The sequence below is a fragment of the Neofelis nebulosa genome, chromosome 9 (assembly GCF_028018385.1).
Source record: "Neofelis nebulosa isolate mNeoNeb1 chromosome 9, mNeoNeb1.pri, whole genome shotgun sequence".
Taxonomy (NCBI): Eukaryota; Metazoa; Chordata; class Mammalia; order Carnivora; family Felidae; genus Neofelis; species Neofelis nebulosa.
In genome coordinates this window covers 116129499-116146011 of record NC_080790.1, presented here as the reverse complement: position 1 = coordinate 116146011, position 16513 = coordinate 116129499, and the positions used below count along the sequence as shown (strand labels likewise).

Sequence of the window (16513 nt, the reverse complement as noted above, 5' to 3'; positions counted from 1 at the left end):
TCAGCACCGGGAGGACAAAACAATCCTTGTCCGCGAGTAAGTCCAATGGACGCCGGCCCGGCCTGGGCTCCAAGGCCGCGGTCCCCACAGCTTCATTCGCATCGCGAGCTCCGAGCCCTCCGGGCCGCGCAGGAAGCGCCCGGGCGGCCTCGAGAACCCGGGAAGGCCCGGCCCGCCGCGTGACCTTGGATCCGCCGCCCTGCTTCGGGCCTCAGTTTCCCCAATCTGGCCTGGCGCCGGGGGCCTCTCGGGAGCTGGCGCCTGTGGAGCAGCAGGCCCCTCACACGCCCCCCTCAGCCTCCCGCCTTCCCGCCCTGCTTACGCTGGAAGGCGGCCGCTCCAGGGACGCCCACCATCGCCGCACGCCTCCGCCGTGCGCCTCCCGCCTCCACCCGCGGCCCGGGTCCCTCGGAGGCGCCGCCGCGAGACCTGGAGCAGCAAAGCTCGCCAGCCCCAGCTCCGCCGCTGCCGCCAACGCTGCCGTTAGGCCGCGCGCCGCCCCGCCCCCCTGGTTGGCTCCGCCCCGCCCCCCGGGCACGCCCCCGCCGCGCGCCCGCCCGACCAACGCACACGGAAGCCCGGCCCCAAGACCCGCTCCAGCTAAGCCCCGCCCCTTCCGCGCGAACCTACCGCCCTATCCCGGCGCATCCAGCTTCTCAAGCCCGCCTCCCCTGTGTCACGCGCGCCCGTCACGCGCAAGGCCCACTCGTCTGGCACTGGGCTTCCGGCTGTGGCCTGGGCGGCGACCCAGGCCGGGAGGTGGAGGCAAGGGCCTAGGGGGTGGAGCTTAGGGGGGAGGGGACAGCGCCACACCTGAGTTCTCCAGATTAAGGCCTTGTCGCCCTGAACAAGTCATGGGGTAAGTCACTTACCCCCTTTTGGCCTACTCTGTTATAAATGTCTAAAATGTCATCACAATATTAATAACCGTTAGCTATAATAACCGTTGTATTACTTCATCATCTTCAGGTGCTACTTTTTTTTTTTTTTAATTTTTTTTTTTAACGTTTATTTATTTTTGAGACAGAGAGAGACAGAGCATGAACAGGGGAGGAGCAGAGAGAGAGGGAGACACAGAATCTGAAACAGGCTCCAGGCTCTGAGCTGTCAGCACAGAGCCCGACGCGGGGCTCGAACCCACGGACCATGAGATCATGACCTGAGCTGAAGTCGGACGCCTAACCGACGAGCCACCCAGGCGCCCCAGGTGCTACTTTTATACACTCATCCAGTCAATCCTCACAATGAGGGAGAGAGGTATTATTTTCCCTTTTCTATACATGCAGAAAGGGCTTTTCCACCGACCAACTTGCCCACGGGTTACTGTTAACATAAAGCAGAGATGGGGTTGGGTCCTCAAAACTTTGACTTCAGACCCAGTTCTTTGAGCTGCCTCCCAAAGAATCAAAAACAGGAATTAAAATTAAAACAGATTAAAAATTCCAAACTCCTCCATGTACAAAGACACCATAAGTAAAGTTTGGTTTCTTTTAAAAGCAAAAGACTGGGATAAAATATTTGCAACATATTCAACAACGTATCAATATTCAGAATAAAGAACTATAAAACATTTAGAAGAAAAAGATAATTCAATAGAAAAATGGTTTGGATACCTAGATGTCTCAGTCAGTAGAGCATGCAACTCTTGATGTCAGGGTTATGAGTTTGAAACCCACGTTGGGCATAGAGATTACTTAAAAATAAAGAAAAATGAACAAAGAGGATGAATAGACAATACACAGAAAAGAAAATGTGAATGGCTAATAAACATTAAAATTGATGTTCAGGGACACCTGGGTGGCTCCGTGGGTTAAGTATCCAAATCTTGGTTTTGGCTTAGGTCATGATCTCATGGTTTCCAGAGCTCGAGCCCCACATTAGGCTCTGTTCTGACAGCACAGAGCCTGCTTAGGATTCTCTCTCTCCCTCTCTCTCTCTGCCCTTCCCCCACTCATGCTGTCTCTCTCAAAAATGAACTTTAAAAAAAAAAGTTGTGTAAAAAAAAAATAGATGTTCAACCTCTCTTATAGTCAGGAAAACAATGAGTTGCCCTATTTCATGCATTAGAGTTGGAAATTCCATTTGTGGGTCCCCATCCCAAAGAAATACTTGCTTATGTGCACAAAAAGATGCATAGGAAGGAAGTTTATATCAGAATTATTTATAAGAACAAAAATAAAAATTGGCTTGAGTGTCCTACATGGAGAATTAGTGAAATAAACTGTAGAAAATAATGTGCAACATGTAAAAAGTAGGTCTACTTGTGGTAATAAGAAAGGGTTTCCAACACATATTGTGAACTGGAAAAGAAAATTGGAGTTCCATGAATTTATTCTTTTGCTTTACTCCAAGTTTGGGATAATTGGATAATTTTCAACACCTATATATTATATTTACTCTCAAATGGTGTTAAATCGAAGAGCCCACATACCAGAGCCTGGATATACATCATGGCTCCACATTTACCATCTATACAACCTCAGACAAGTCATTTCATCTTTCTGAGCCTCAGCAAGTGGCTCATGATAGCTTACAAGATTGTTGCATGAAAAACACAGTGCCTGGTACATTTTTTAAATGTTGCAATTATTATTATATGCACTTTTTAAAAAATTTCTCTTCCTACCCACTGTCTCACCCCCACCCCACTCCCAGTCTCTAGCCTTCATGTTTTGAGGTTGCTAGTATATAGTAGGTGCTCAAAAAAATTCCATTATTGGGGTACTTGGCTGGTTCATTTGGTAGAGCATGTGACTCTTAATCTCGTGGTCATAAGTTCAAGCCCCACATTGGATGTGGAGCCTACTTTAAAAAAAATTTTTTGAGAGAGGCAGAGAGAGAGGGAGAGAATCCCAAGCAAGGTCTACACTGTCAGCGCAGAGCCCAATGTGGGGCTTGAACTCAAGAACCATGAGATTATGACCTGAGCTGAAATCAGGAGTACAACGCTTAACCGACTAAGCCATCCAGGCACCCCCCTCCCGCCCCCCCAAAATTTTTTTTTAATTCTATTACCATTTGAATCCTGCTGTATAATGCCTTGCCTTCACTTAGCACTTGGCTATCTGGGATATAATGACTGTGCAACATTTTTAATATTTTTATGACACAGACATTTAAGAAATGTTTGCTGAATTAAGTCTGGGAGGAAGCAAGGAAGAAGGGAAGATAATTAACTGCCCAAGATCATATACTATAAATTGGCTGCCCAGAGAGGCTGCACAAAGAATGTTTTGCCACCATGTTCAGCCCAACAAGCATGAATTCATTTGTCAAACATTTAGTGAGAAATTAGTCCCTAATTCAGTGATTCTCAAAATCATTTGAAGCAAAAAACTGATTTAGAAACCCATGATCAGGAAGATTCCAGGCCTGGAACAGTAAGTGGGCTGCCCTCTAGAGGTGGAGGAAAAGAACAATGCCTTCTACTTCCTGAAGACTCACTTGTCCTGCCTTGCCTAGCCAGACCTGGCTTACTTCTGTGACCACATCTCCATCACCCTCATGCTGACCAGACAGGCCTATTGAGACCCAGTGTATACCAGAGCTCTGAGCCTCAACTGTGGGAGCCATGTTCCTCCTTCCACACAACCACCCCCCCACTTCACTCCTACTTACTCTTGAGGTATCAGCTCATCTGGTACTCCTTCAGAGAAGCCCTCTCTAACCCTCCAGACTTGTCAGAACTCCTTATATCCACTCCTACAATACCATGCACCTCTTCTCCATGGCATATAACCTATTATTTTCTCCATTTCTGAATTATTATACATCATTCTCTGTAGACCACGAGAACTGTAAAAACTTTGCTTTTTTCACCATTGTATCTCCAGTGTCTGGGACAGAGTTGGAACTCCATAAGTATCTGTTAAATAAATAAGGGAAATATTAAAGCAGAGATAGACACAAGGGGCCGTGAGACTGCAAATAACAGTCTTTCTAGTCTCCCCTTTGATCCCTCCCATCACGTACTGTTGGGGGTCATAGAAGTATATTCAAGAAAGGAAAGAATTAATTTATTCATTAAAAAATATTTATCAAGTACTTATCTTGTGCTAAGCCTTGTGCTAGGATAAAGTAATCAATAAGGTAATGCTGCTACCCACATGCAGCTTAGTCTATGGAAACAGACAAGTGGAAGGATAACTTAATGTCAAAAACAGAGTAAGGGAGAGAGAGATGGTTCAAGAGGTATGAGGATTATCATTTTATAGTGGTAGGCAGGAAAGTAGCTCTGAAATTATACATTAAATGAGACCATAGTGAAATGAAGTATCAGATCATAGGAATATCTGAGCGATTGTGTTCTAGGTAGGGAGGACAGCAAATGCAAAGGCCCTGAGTAGGAAATAAACTTCCCGGACGTAAGGCACAAAGTGGTCAATATGATTGAAGCTGTGTGGATGAAAGGAATAGTGGGAAATGAGTCCAGGAGCGGAGGCAGAACCAGATGTTGCAGGGCTTTGGCACCCACAGAAAAGTATGTGAATTTCATTGTAAGACCAGCAGGAGATTGTGCAGGGTTTGGAGCAGGTTAGTGGCCTAACCTGATGACATTTTGAAAATATGCTTCTACCTCCTGTGGGGAGAATAGATTATAGGGTTAGAAGGCTGAGGGTTAAGATGTCCAGTGGTGGGGCACCTGGCTGGTTCACTTGGTAGAGCATGGGACTCTTAACCTCAGGGTCGTGAGTCTAAACCCCACGTTGGGTGTAGAGCTTATTTTTAAAAAGGGGGGGGGGGGGGGCAGGGGGCGGGCAGGGTGGCTCTGTCAGTTGAGCATCTGACATTTGATTCTGGCTCAGGTCATGATCTCACTGTTCCTGGGTTTGTGCCCTGCGTCAGCTCTGCTCTAATAACGCAGAGCCTGCTTGGGACTCCCTCTCCTCTTTCTCTGCCCCTCCTCCTCCTCTCTCTGTTTCTCTTTAAAAATAAATAAATAGACAACAACAACAACAAACCTGGAAAGAGAAAGCAAATTAAACCCAGAGCAAGCTGATGATAAGAAATAATAATGATAAAAGCAGAACTCAACTGAAGTGAGAAAAGAATAAAAATCAATGAAACCAAAATTTCTAGTTCTTTGAAAAGATTAATAAAGTCGATAAACCTTTAACAAGACTAACAAATATATCAATTTGTTATATATATATATATATATATATAAAACAATGTAACAATATGTCAATTTTTAAAATGATGGAAGGGGGAAAAAAAAGAATGAAAGAAGGAATGTTAGTATAGACTTCCCCAATAGTGAAAGGGTGATAAATAAAAGTTTTATGCCTGTAAATTTGGTAACTCAGATGAGACTGACCAACTTCTTAAAAGACTCAACCCACTAACACTCAAAACATTGATAATGTGAATACTCCAATATTTATTTTTTATTTTTTTTGGTGGGGTGGGGGGGTATTCAGATTCAGTATTTGTTAAATGAATTAAATTTATAGTTAAAGATTTCCTAGCCAAGAAAACTCCAGACCCAAAAGGTTTCACTGGTTTATTCTACCAAATATTTAAGAAGAAATAATGCCAACTTTATATGGTATCTTCCAGAAAATAAACAAGGAGGAAGCATTTTCGACTCATTTTATGAAGCCAAGATTACCCTGATAGCAATACCATGCTAACATATTACAAAAAAAGAAAACTAGAGACTAATATGTCTCATGAAGACATATACAAGCAAAAATCTTCAACAAAACAGTAACAAATTGAATTAAACAGTATATAAAAAAGATAGTGCAGAGGGGCCTGGGTGGCTCAGTCAGTTAAGCGTTGGACTCTTTTTTTGTTTGTTTTTTTTAACATTTTTTTTTTCCTTTAAGCATTGGACTCTTGATTTCAGCTCAGGTCATGATCTCACAGTTCATGGGATCGAGCCCTATGTCAGGCTTTGCGCTGACAGCATGGAGCCTGCTTGGGGTTCTTTCTCTCTCTCCCCACCTCCATCTCTCAAAAGAAATAAACATTGAAAAAAATTTTTTAGGGACACCTGGATGGCTCAGTCAGTTAAGCATCCAACTTCGGCTCAGGTCATGATATCACAGTTTGTGTGTTTGAGCCCTGCATCGGGCTCTGTGCTGACAGTTCGGAGCCCAGAGCCTGCTTTGGATTCTGTGTCCCATTCTCTCTCTGCCCCTCCCCCACTTGTGCTGTGTCTCAAAGTTAAATAAATGTAAAAAAAAAAATAATAAATTAAAAAAAAAAAAATTTTTTTAAAAGATAGTACCAAAAAAAAGCGCATCATGGTCAAATTGGGATTATCCTGGGAATGCAAGCCTGGTTTAAAAACTTATTTTTTATATACTTTTAAATGTTTATTTTTCAGAGAAAGAGAACATGTACAAGAGCGTGTGTCAGCAGGGGAGGGGCAGAGAGGGAGACAGAGGATCCCAAGTAGACTCTGAACTTCAGTGCAAAGCCCAATGTGGGGCTTGAACTCATGAACCGTGAGATCACGACCTGCACCGAAGTTGGATGCTCTACCAACTGAGGTGCCCAAAACTTATGTTTGTTTGTTTGTTTTTTAAGTTTATTTATTTATTTTGAGAGAGAGCGGGAGAGGGTATGTGCATGCATGAGCAGGGAGTGGCAGAGAGGGAGAGAGAGAATCCCTAGTAGACTCCAGGCTGTCAGCCCAGAGCCCAACACAGGTCTTGATCTCAGGAACCATGAGAATGTAACCTGAGCCAAGATTGAGAGTTGGTCGCTTAACCAACTGAGCCACCCAGCTGCCCCTGTTTTTTGTTTGTTTGTTTGCTTGTTTAAGATTTTATTTTTAAGTAATTTCTACACCCAATATGGGGCTTGAATTTATGACCCTGAGATCAAGAATTGCAGGTTCCACAGACTGAACCAGCTAGGTGCCCCTAAAAACTTATGTTTACACAAAAACCTGTGCATGACTGTTTATAGCAGCCTTATTCAAAATTACCAAAAACTGGAAATAATTTAAATGTCCCTCAACTAGTGAATGGATAAACAGACTGTGGTACGTTCGTCATACAAATGAACACTATGTAGAGATCAAAAGAAACAAATTTCTGATACTCAAAATAATATGGATGAATTTCAAAGAAGCCAGACTCAGGGTACCTGGCTGGTTCAGTCGGTAGAACATGTGACTCTTGATCTTGGGGTTCAAGCCCCAGGTTGGGTGTAGAGAGTACTAGAAAGAAAGAAAGAAAGAAAGAAAGAAAGAAAGAAAGAAAGAAAGAAAGAGAGAGAGAGAGAGAGAGAGAGAGAGAGAGAGAGAGAGAGAAAGAAAGAAAGAAAGAAAGAAAGAAAGAAAGAAAGAAAGAAAGAAAGAAAGAAAGAAAGAAAGAAACCAGACTCAAAAGGTTACATATTCTATAATTCCACTTACAGGATTTTTTTAAAAGGCAAAATTATGGGAACAGAAAATAGATCTGTGTCATCAGACACTTATGGTAGAGGTAAATTATGACTATAAAAGGGCACAGGGAAATTCTGGGGCTGATGGAGCTGTTCTACATCTTGTTTATCATGATGGTTATAGGATTGTATGCATTTATCAAAACTCGTAGAACTGTACATTTTTTAAAGTTCCAAGGAATTTTATGTAAATTTTTCAAAAGTAAATTTAAAAGTGAAAAATTGGGGTGACTGGGTGGCTCACTTGGTTAGGCATTCGACTTGATTTCAGCTCAGGTCATGATCTCAGGGTTCTGGCTTTGAACCCTGTCCTGGGCCCTGAGCTGACGGCACAGAGCCTGCTTGGAATTCTCTGTCTTCCTCTCTCTGCCCCTCACCCGCTCGTGCTTTCTCTCTCTCAAAATAAATAAATAAATGTAAAAAAAAAAAAATAAAATAATATAAAAGTGAAAAATTGAGGGATGCCTGGCTGGCTTGGTTGGTAGAGCATGCAACTCTTGATCTCAGGATCATAAGTTCGAGCCCCACATTGGGCAAATTGTTTGTTTACTTATTTATAATTTTTTTTAAAGTTTATTTATTTATTTTGAGAGAAAGAGAGCAACCAGGGGAGGTACAGAGAGGCAGAGAGAGAATCCCAAGCAGGCTCCATACTGTCAGCACCGAGCCCGATGTGTGAACTGTGAGATCATGACCTGAGCCAAAACCAAGAGTCAGTCGCTTAAGTGACTGAGCCACCCAGGAGCCCCAAAGAGTTTATTTTTTTAAAATAAGTAAATGAAATCTTTAAAAACTAAATTAAAGTTAAAAACATAAGTAAAAGTGACAATTTGAAGTATAATGTGTAGGTATGACAAGATGCACAAACCTCAAGCATACAGCTCAATGAATTATTTCAGGCTTAACACCTGTAACTACCACTTATATCATTTTCCACCACCCTAACAGGCTCCCTAGTTTCCCTTTCCAGTCAATACCCGACCTAAAGGTTACCACTATTGTGATCTCTATCATTATAGCTATATGATTGATTTTTGTTTAACAGCTCTATTGAGATATGACTCATATACCATACACTCACCCATTTAAAGTATATAGTATGGTAGTTTTTAGTAGTCACAGAGTTGTGTAACCAGCACCAGAAACCCCATACTCATTAGTAGTTATTCCCCATTCTGCCCGTCCCCAACTCTTGTGATTGTTTTTTTTTTTAAGTTTATTTATTTATTTTTAGTAATCTCTATACCCAATGTGGGACTCGAACACACAACCCCGAGATCAAGGGTTGCATGCTCTTACCAGCTGAGCCAGCCCAGTGCTCTCCCATGATTGCTTTTTTAAACCTTTATCTTTATTGAAGGGTGCCTGGGTGGCTCAGTCAGTAGAGCATGTGGCTCTTGATCTTAGGGTCATGACTTCAAGCCCTGTGTTGGGCTCTGTGCTAGGCATGAAACTTACTTGGAAAAAAAAAAAAGGAAAGGAAAAAAGAAACAAAAACTTTATTGGGGCATACTGTTTATGTACAACGAGCCACATCAATTTAAAGGGCTCAATTTGATGAATTTTGACAGTTGTATATACCTGTGAAATCACCAGCACTATCCAGATACAGAACATTTCCATCACCCCTGTAAGATTCCTCCTGTTCTGCTGTAATCCATCCTTGCATCTGTACCTGGACCCAGGGAACCACTGATCGACTTTTTGTCACTATGCACTGGTTTGCGTTTTCTAGACTTGCATGTAAATGAACTCCTACAGCAGGTACTCTTTTTTCTGGCTTCTGTCATCCAACATAATGATTTTGAGATTTATCTGTGTTGTTGTATCTAGCAGTAATTTTCATTCCTTTCTGTTGCCAGGTAGTATTCCACTGTTTGGATATACCACATTCCACTGTTTTTGAAAATAAAATTTTCTTGCTAAAGACCTGGGTAGGCCTGATTTCAAATCTATACCTTTCCCAAGTTTTGTCTGATTTCAGACGTAGAGAAAATGAATTAGTCTCCACAGGTTCACTACTTCATCATTTTTGCTTAAAAAATGGTAGGGTGTGTATGTGTGTTGAAGGTGGGGAAGAGAGGCCCTCTGGAAACATCAGAGACACGGAGCATCAGCCTGTGGTTGATTGGTTACCTAAGGTACCAATTCCTTGATTTTGTTACCTAAGGCCTCAGGGACACTAACATTTAGGAGTTAGAGTCAGGGCCAGGTGCCTTATAAGTTTTCTTTTTAAAAATTTCTTTAAATTTTTTAAAGTAATTTCCACATCCAACATGGGGCTTAAACTCACAAGCCTGAGACCAAAAGTCTCAGGCTCCACGGATTGAGACCGCCGGGCGCCCCAGGGCCAGGGGCCTTATAAACTGAATTTGATTTCACCTTTGTAACAGCTCCGTTTTCATTCCAAAGGAACTGAATCTCAGAAAGGTTAAGGGACTTACCAAAAAATTTGCCTGAGTCAGAAACTTAGTCTTAGGCGACAGAATTCAATTCTGACATTCTTGGGGCACTTGGCTGGCTCAGTTGGTGGAGGATGTGACTCTTGATCTCAGGATTGTGAGTTTGAGCCCACGTTGGGTGTAGAGATTACTTTTTTAAAAATTAAAATTAAAACAACAACAACAACAACAACAACAACAACAGAATTCTGACATTTTCTTGCAACTTTCTGGAGGAATCATAGATTTGATAGACCTAAGGAAATTTGCTCGTGGCTCTGGCTGTTTCTTGTCCAAACCAAGTGATTGTTTTTCTTTAGTGACTAAGAGGATAAAGATGGGTGGCAGGGAGACAGGCATGCTGCCTGCCATCTGCACTGGCCATGCCCCTTGTGCTAATGTATGATAAACACAAGGCCTGGCCAGATGACAGTCAGTGAGGGGAAGCGCTTTAAAGGTATATGATCCTTGTTGGATAAACAGGAGCCTGAAATGTCCGTGGCACTTTAGAAAGCCTATCTGTGCACTGGAGAAATATTTGGCATGGCTGCGGCTTTTCTAATAAGCAAGACCTTTTCTCCATAGAAGGCTGAAGAGTCCAAGAGCCCCCAGGAGGAAAGATGAACCAGCTGAGTTATATTATTAAAATTCATTATTATTTATGATCACAAGAGGAATGTGAGCATACTCACGGTGAGGAGTTCATGTGCTATAACAAGATTAGGAAGCAAATTAAAGTGTTAATTCTTAACACTGAAAAGTAAATGCTCTCACCATTTTACTATATAGCCTTCTCAATTGTTTTCTATTCTTGAGTATATTTTCATAATTGAGGTCATGCTGTTAACACATTTCTGCATCCTGCCTTTTTTCGCTATTCTATACACAGCATTTCTCCATGTCACTAAAAATTATTCATAAATGTTACTTTAATGGACAGTCATAGGATACTCTGCTTTTGGTAGAATCTGACCCCTATAATCATTAAGGCTGCTGCTCTTTTATTTTTTTCTATTATAAATAATGCCTCACTGAACATTGTTATGCATCAGTCATACCTATTTTCTTTTTTTTTTAATTTTTAAACATTTGTTTATTTTTGAGACAGAGAGAAACAGAGCATGAGTGGGGGAGGGTCAGAGAGGGAGACACAGAATCTGAAACAGGCTCCAGGCTCTGAGCTGTCAGCACAGAGCCCGACGCGGGGCTCGAACTCACGGACCTTGAGATCATGACCTGAGCCGAAGTCGGCAGCTTAACCAACTGAGCCACCCAGGCACCCCCAGTCATACCTATTTTCTGATTCTAGGAACAGATTTTTCAAAATGGAATTATTGGATCAAGTAGTGGCAACGCTTACAGTTTTACCAAGTTTTGTTTCCATCAGTAGTTGAGGATGCGCATCTCACAACACCCTAACAATGGCTATGAAAATTATTGTAGAACATTTCCAAATTTATGGATGAAAATGTGATACATTGCTAATGAAAATTATTGTAGAACATTTCCAAATTTATGGATGAAAATGTGATACATTGCTAATGAAAATTATTGTAGAACATTTCCCAATTTATGGATGAAAATGTGATACATTGCTAATGGCCAGTTTTGCTCCCTGAAGGGTAAGTAAATTCATGAGACTTCATGCCCAAGAAGAGAAGTGGATGCCACCCCAAAGGAGTGCATCTCCTGCCTTGGGGGCACTGATACAGAAGCTGGCTTCTCTCACCTTCCATATTGCACTTCATCCCATTGACTTCACAGAATCCATGTCTTTTTCCTCTGTCCAGGTGGAGGTTCTCATCACTTCTTTATTTTTTTGGTCTCCCTTTAGACAGTTTATTGCAAAATATGTCATACCTGCAGACTTGTACACTGCTTATTACAAAGGCCTCCTAATTGGTTTTCCTGCCTCTAAGGTTCTCCCTTCACTAACTGTCCTCTGAAGCTGGAGGATCTGACCACAACTCACCTCTGATGTAGTTTCCCTGCCCATTCTCCAGCCTCCTTTAAATGCTAACTGGATGCTCATTGCCCAACAGGAGCTATGCGAGGCTGTACATGCACACTCCAATTTCGCTTATGCTTATCTTCTGCCTCCCTGCTTTCCTTTCCAGCCACATAGAAATACTCAGAGCAGCTACATTGATTGAATGTTTCCTACGTGTCAGGTACTATGTGCAAAGTTCAAGCCGTAGTTTACAGTCCTGCTGGGTTGAGTGCTGTCATATTATCCTTTTTATCAGATGAGAAGACTGAGGCCCACAAGGATCAAGTGATTTGCCCCAGTACACACAACTGGTGACTGATCCCAGAACATATGTTTTCACTCCAGGTCACCATACTTGGTCTTCTTCAGATGGCACTGTCTTCCAGGCCTTTGCCCATATTGGTCCCTGGAATTTCTTTAGGCCTAGAGATAAACTAATCTTAAAGTCCTTGACTAACTGTTGTCACATTCTTCCACTGCCATTTATTTCTCCGGGTACCCTGGTCCTTCCAGACAATACAGGGTCCCTTGTACAGAGCCTAGACCCCATAACCCCACTGGAGCACAGGTTTGTTTTTTATTTTTTTTTTTATTTTTTTTTATTTTTTTATTTAAAAAAATTTTTTTTTTCAACTTTTTTTTTTTTTTTTTTTTTTTTTTGGGACAGAGAGAGAGACAGAGCATGAACGGGGGAGGGGCAGAGAGAGAGGGAGACACAGAGTCGGAAACAGGCTCCAGGCTCCGAGCCATCAGCCCAGAGCCTGACGCGGGGCTCGAACTCACGGACCGCGAGATCGTGACCTGGCTGAAGTCGGACGCTTAACCGACTGCGCCACCCAGGCGCCCCACAGGTTTGTTTTTTAATTTTTTTTTTTAAGTAGGCTCCATGCCCAACGTGGGGCTTCAACTCATGACCCTGAGATCAAAAGTCTTTACCGACTGAGCCAGCCAAGAGCCCCTGGAGCACAATTTTAAACCCTCTGTGTAGGCTGTGAACTCCTTAGGGGCAGAGGTCTTGTTTATGGCTGGTCCTTGGGCCAGTGTCTGATGGTATCCGATGAAACAGTGCCATAGACAGTGCCATCTAGTCCATAGATGTTGGACTAGGACACAGATTGTGTCACTCTCTACCTGAAGCTCTTATGAACTCTCATACTCTGGCGGTGGGACTATAAGTAGTAGAACCACTTAGGAAACTGTATCTAAAAAAGCTAAACATATGCTTGCCCTGTAATGATACCTCCTAGGTAGCCAGTGGAGAGGAATGCTTACATCTGTTCATGAGAGACCCATACACAATTATAGGACCATTATTTACAGGAGCCCAGACGAGAAAATTCCCAAGTGATTGTCAACAGGAGAATAAGGATAAGCAAATTGTGCTATATTCTGCAATGGAATACTACATAGCAATGACAGTGAATAAATTATTGCTATACAGACAACAGAAATTAATCTCACATAATGTTGAGTTTAAGAAGCCAGACACAAAAATAGTAGCTACTGTGTGATTCCATTTACATATACAATTTCAAAAATAAGTAAAATTAATCTGTGCTGTTATAATCAGGATAGTGGAGACCTTTAGGATGGGGGAAGGATAGTGACGAGGCTGGCCTTCCAGGAAGGTTCTGGGGGCTGGTGATAATTCTGATTCTTGATCTGCGTGCTCACCTTCACATAGGTGTGCTGCGCTTGAGAAAATTTACACTTAGGATTTGTGCTCTATATGTTTTCCCTCACTAAGAAATCAAAAAAGAAAACAACTACTTCGAAGACTCCTCTATGTCTCGGGAATAAAATTCCAACTGCCCACCAGGACCTACAAAGTCCTATATTGACTGGCCCTTATTTGTATCTCAGACCCCCTTCCCGCCCCATCCCTCTCACCTCTTCTTTACCTGTCCCCTTAAGCTTTTCAGACCTCAGCCACACTACCCTTTCAGTGGGCTGCCACTTGGAGACCAGGGAAAGGATGTGACAGCCCGAAGGAAGGGAGCACATATGAAAGGTTTCAAGTATTCCCTAGAGAGCTCTGATATGCTGCTGCTTTTTTTTTTTTTTTCCTTTAAACAATTGACCACAAGCTACACTAAAAGAGAAGAAAAACCCGGAGATTTAGAGCTCCCTCTAAGAACATGTAAAAGACTCATCTATTAAGAGTTGCCCACTCGTAGAGTAGAAGGTTTCAGACGTCTTGCTGATGCAACTAAATGACCTGGGGCACCCAGAATTCAGTCTCCTACAGCTCCCTGACTGTCAATTCCGATTGTATGTGGGGGAGTGGTACAAGAGACACACTTTAGTCTGTTGCTAATTTGGGGCCAGTCATTACCTCTGAGCCTCATTTCCCCATCTGCACAGCCAGATAATAACAGTGCCTGCCTTAGGGGCCATGGGTATTAGATGAGATAGCCATATTAGGTGCTTGACATGGTTCTTAGCACAAGGCTTGTGCTTCCTTCCCTCCTTGACTCAACTCCTACTATGTGCAGAGTACTGGGGATATAGCGGTGAACAAGATAGCGAAAATCCCTGCCCCACGGAGCCACTCTTCTTGTGAGAGGACACAGACAATGGACTGGCAGTGAGCAAGTCAATAAATACTATGATAGGTGCTCTGAGGAAAAATAAGACAAAGGCATGAGGACCCACTGAGTGCTGTTTGTTTTATATAAGGTGACAAAGCCTTCTCTGAAGAGGGTATTTCCATTCCTAAGACTGTAAGAGGGTAAGAAGGAAAAAAAAAAAAGGAAGGCGAGAAAGCTGCTAGAAGTTGTTTGAGGTAAGAGTGGGCCCCCTGGTAGGGGCACCTGGGTGGCTCAGTAGGTTAAGCGTCCGACTTCGGCTCAGGTCATGATCTCACAGTTTGTGAGTTCAAGCCCAGCGTCGGGCTCTGTGCTGACAGCTCAGAGCCTGGAGCCTGCTTCGGATTCTGTCTCTCTCTCTCTCTCTCTCAAAAACAAATAAACATTAAAATAAAAAAAAAAAAAGTGGGCTCCTGATAGAGGGTAGCAGCAGCAAAGGTCCTGAGGCAGGAGTGTGCAAGGCACAGAAAGAACACCGAACTATGTGTCTGGGCAAGGGGTTCAGGGCCCTATAAATGGGGATCAGTAGGCAGCAGTAAGGAAATTGACTTTGTTGCAGGTGAATTTCAGAGCCACTAAATAGTTTGGAGCTCAGGAGTGAAGCGATTTCAGTGCCCCTGGGGTGAAGAGTATACTGGAGGAGGCAAAGGTGGGAAGCTGCCACAGCCATCTGGGAGGGAGACAATGGTGGCTCAGACCAAGGTGACAGTAGGCTGATGGTGAGGAGGGGGTGGATTCAATATATATATATATATATATATATATATATATATATATATATATATGAAATAAATATATCTCATCTCATATATGTACATATTATAGTTTTAAGATTTAAAAAAAATTTTAAGTAATCTCTGTACCCAACGTGGGGCTCAAACTTACAACCCCAAGGTCAAGAGATCAAGAGTCACATGCTCCACCAACTGAGCCAGTCAGGCGCCCCTCAAGACATATTTTAAAGGTGGAACCAATAGGATTTACGGATAGTTCCTTTGTAGGGTATGGGAAAGAGAAAGGTAAAGGATGATTCTAAGGTTTTGAGTCAGACAGCTGAAAGGATGCGGCAGCCATCTCCTGGGGTGGAGACAGCTGCGGGATGAACAGACACATCCTGGAGGCAAAAGCAAGAATTCAGGTTCAAGGATGTTGACTTTGGGATGCCAGTGGACAGTCACGTGGAAATATATATGTCTGGCTATGGGTTGTTAAACTCCTGAAGTGAGGTGGGACCACAGAGGATGCATATCGTTTGAAATAGTCTGAATGTGACCTATTTATGCCTTTCAGCCCCTGGTGCAGCTGAGCCTTGGCGTTGAGAGGTTGCTAATCCTCCCCCCCCACCCCTCCACTCTGGGCCTCCCATCTGGTACACCTTCCCCAGGTGTCAGCTGTGCTGGAAACTGCTCATCCCAGGCTCAGACATGTTGTGTGACCTTAAGCTGCCTCTGGGAGGTGGAAGGGACAGGGGCTGAAACTCCCAGTGTCTCCCCTCCCTCATCCACATCCGGGCCCCAGGAGGCTCCTGCTGGTGGCTAGGGCAGAATTGGGTGCAGCTGTTTGCTTTACAACTCGGACAATTGCGCCCACCCCCTTAGTGCTCCAGGGCACAGCTCCACACCTGTTCTCCACCCTCCTGCCCAGGTGCAGAGAACAAAAGAACACCCACTCACCAAGGTTATTACCTTGAAGGGGGCGGGGAGAAAGACTGCCTTAGGGAGAGCCCTATTTGGGAAAGGGAGAAAAGCTCCGGAATTAGAAAGGTTTGCATCTGCACAGTTTAATACAGCTTTCTTTGGTAATGAGAATGTTCTATATCTACGCTGCTAGGTACGACAGCCGCCAGAACTTGTGGCTATAGAGGGAACTGTGACTGGTGTGACTGATGAACTAAAGTGCCAATTTAAGTTTAAATAGCCACCTGTGCCTAGTGGTTGCCTTATTGGACAGCACAGGTTTAACAGTTGGCTCTATTATACATATATATGATGATATATAGCAAGTAACATCTGTTGAGCATACACTTTGTGCCAGGTACATTGCATGCGTTCTCCTATTTACACCCCACTACTACTCTGTAGGAAAGGTGTTAT

At 43.1% G+C, this 16513-nt stretch overlaps 1 protein-coding gene and 1 long non-coding RNA gene across 5 annotated transcripts in view; one reads left to right on the top strand and one right to left on the bottom strand.

Annotated features, from left to right (window-relative positions):
• Positions 1 to 496, bottom strand: part of CBFA2T2 (CBFA2/RUNX1 partner transcriptional co-repressor 2) — a 146233-nt gene extending 145737 nt beyond the window's left edge. For 2 of the 4 annotated variants that reach the window (XM_058685319.1, XM_058685321.1), the window contains exon 1: positions 323 to 496. In XM_058685319.1, coding sequence (XP_058541302.1) covers positions 323 to 356 — 34 coding nt within the window. In that variant the 5' untranslated portion in view covers positions 357 to 496. The remainder of the gene's footprint in view (positions 1 to 322) is intronic. The other 2 variants (XM_058685318.1, XM_058685320.1) reach the window with 2 other exon arrangements.
• A 248-nt stretch (positions 497 to 744) lies between these two features.
• Positions 745 to 16513, top strand: part of LOC131485635 (uncharacterized) — a 36150-nt gene continuing 20381 nt past the window's right edge. Inside the window, exon 1 of the long non-coding RNA XR_009248950.1 lies at positions 745 to 859. This is a non-coding gene — a long non-coding RNA (uncharacterized LOC131485635). The remainder of the gene's footprint in view (positions 860 to 16513) is intronic.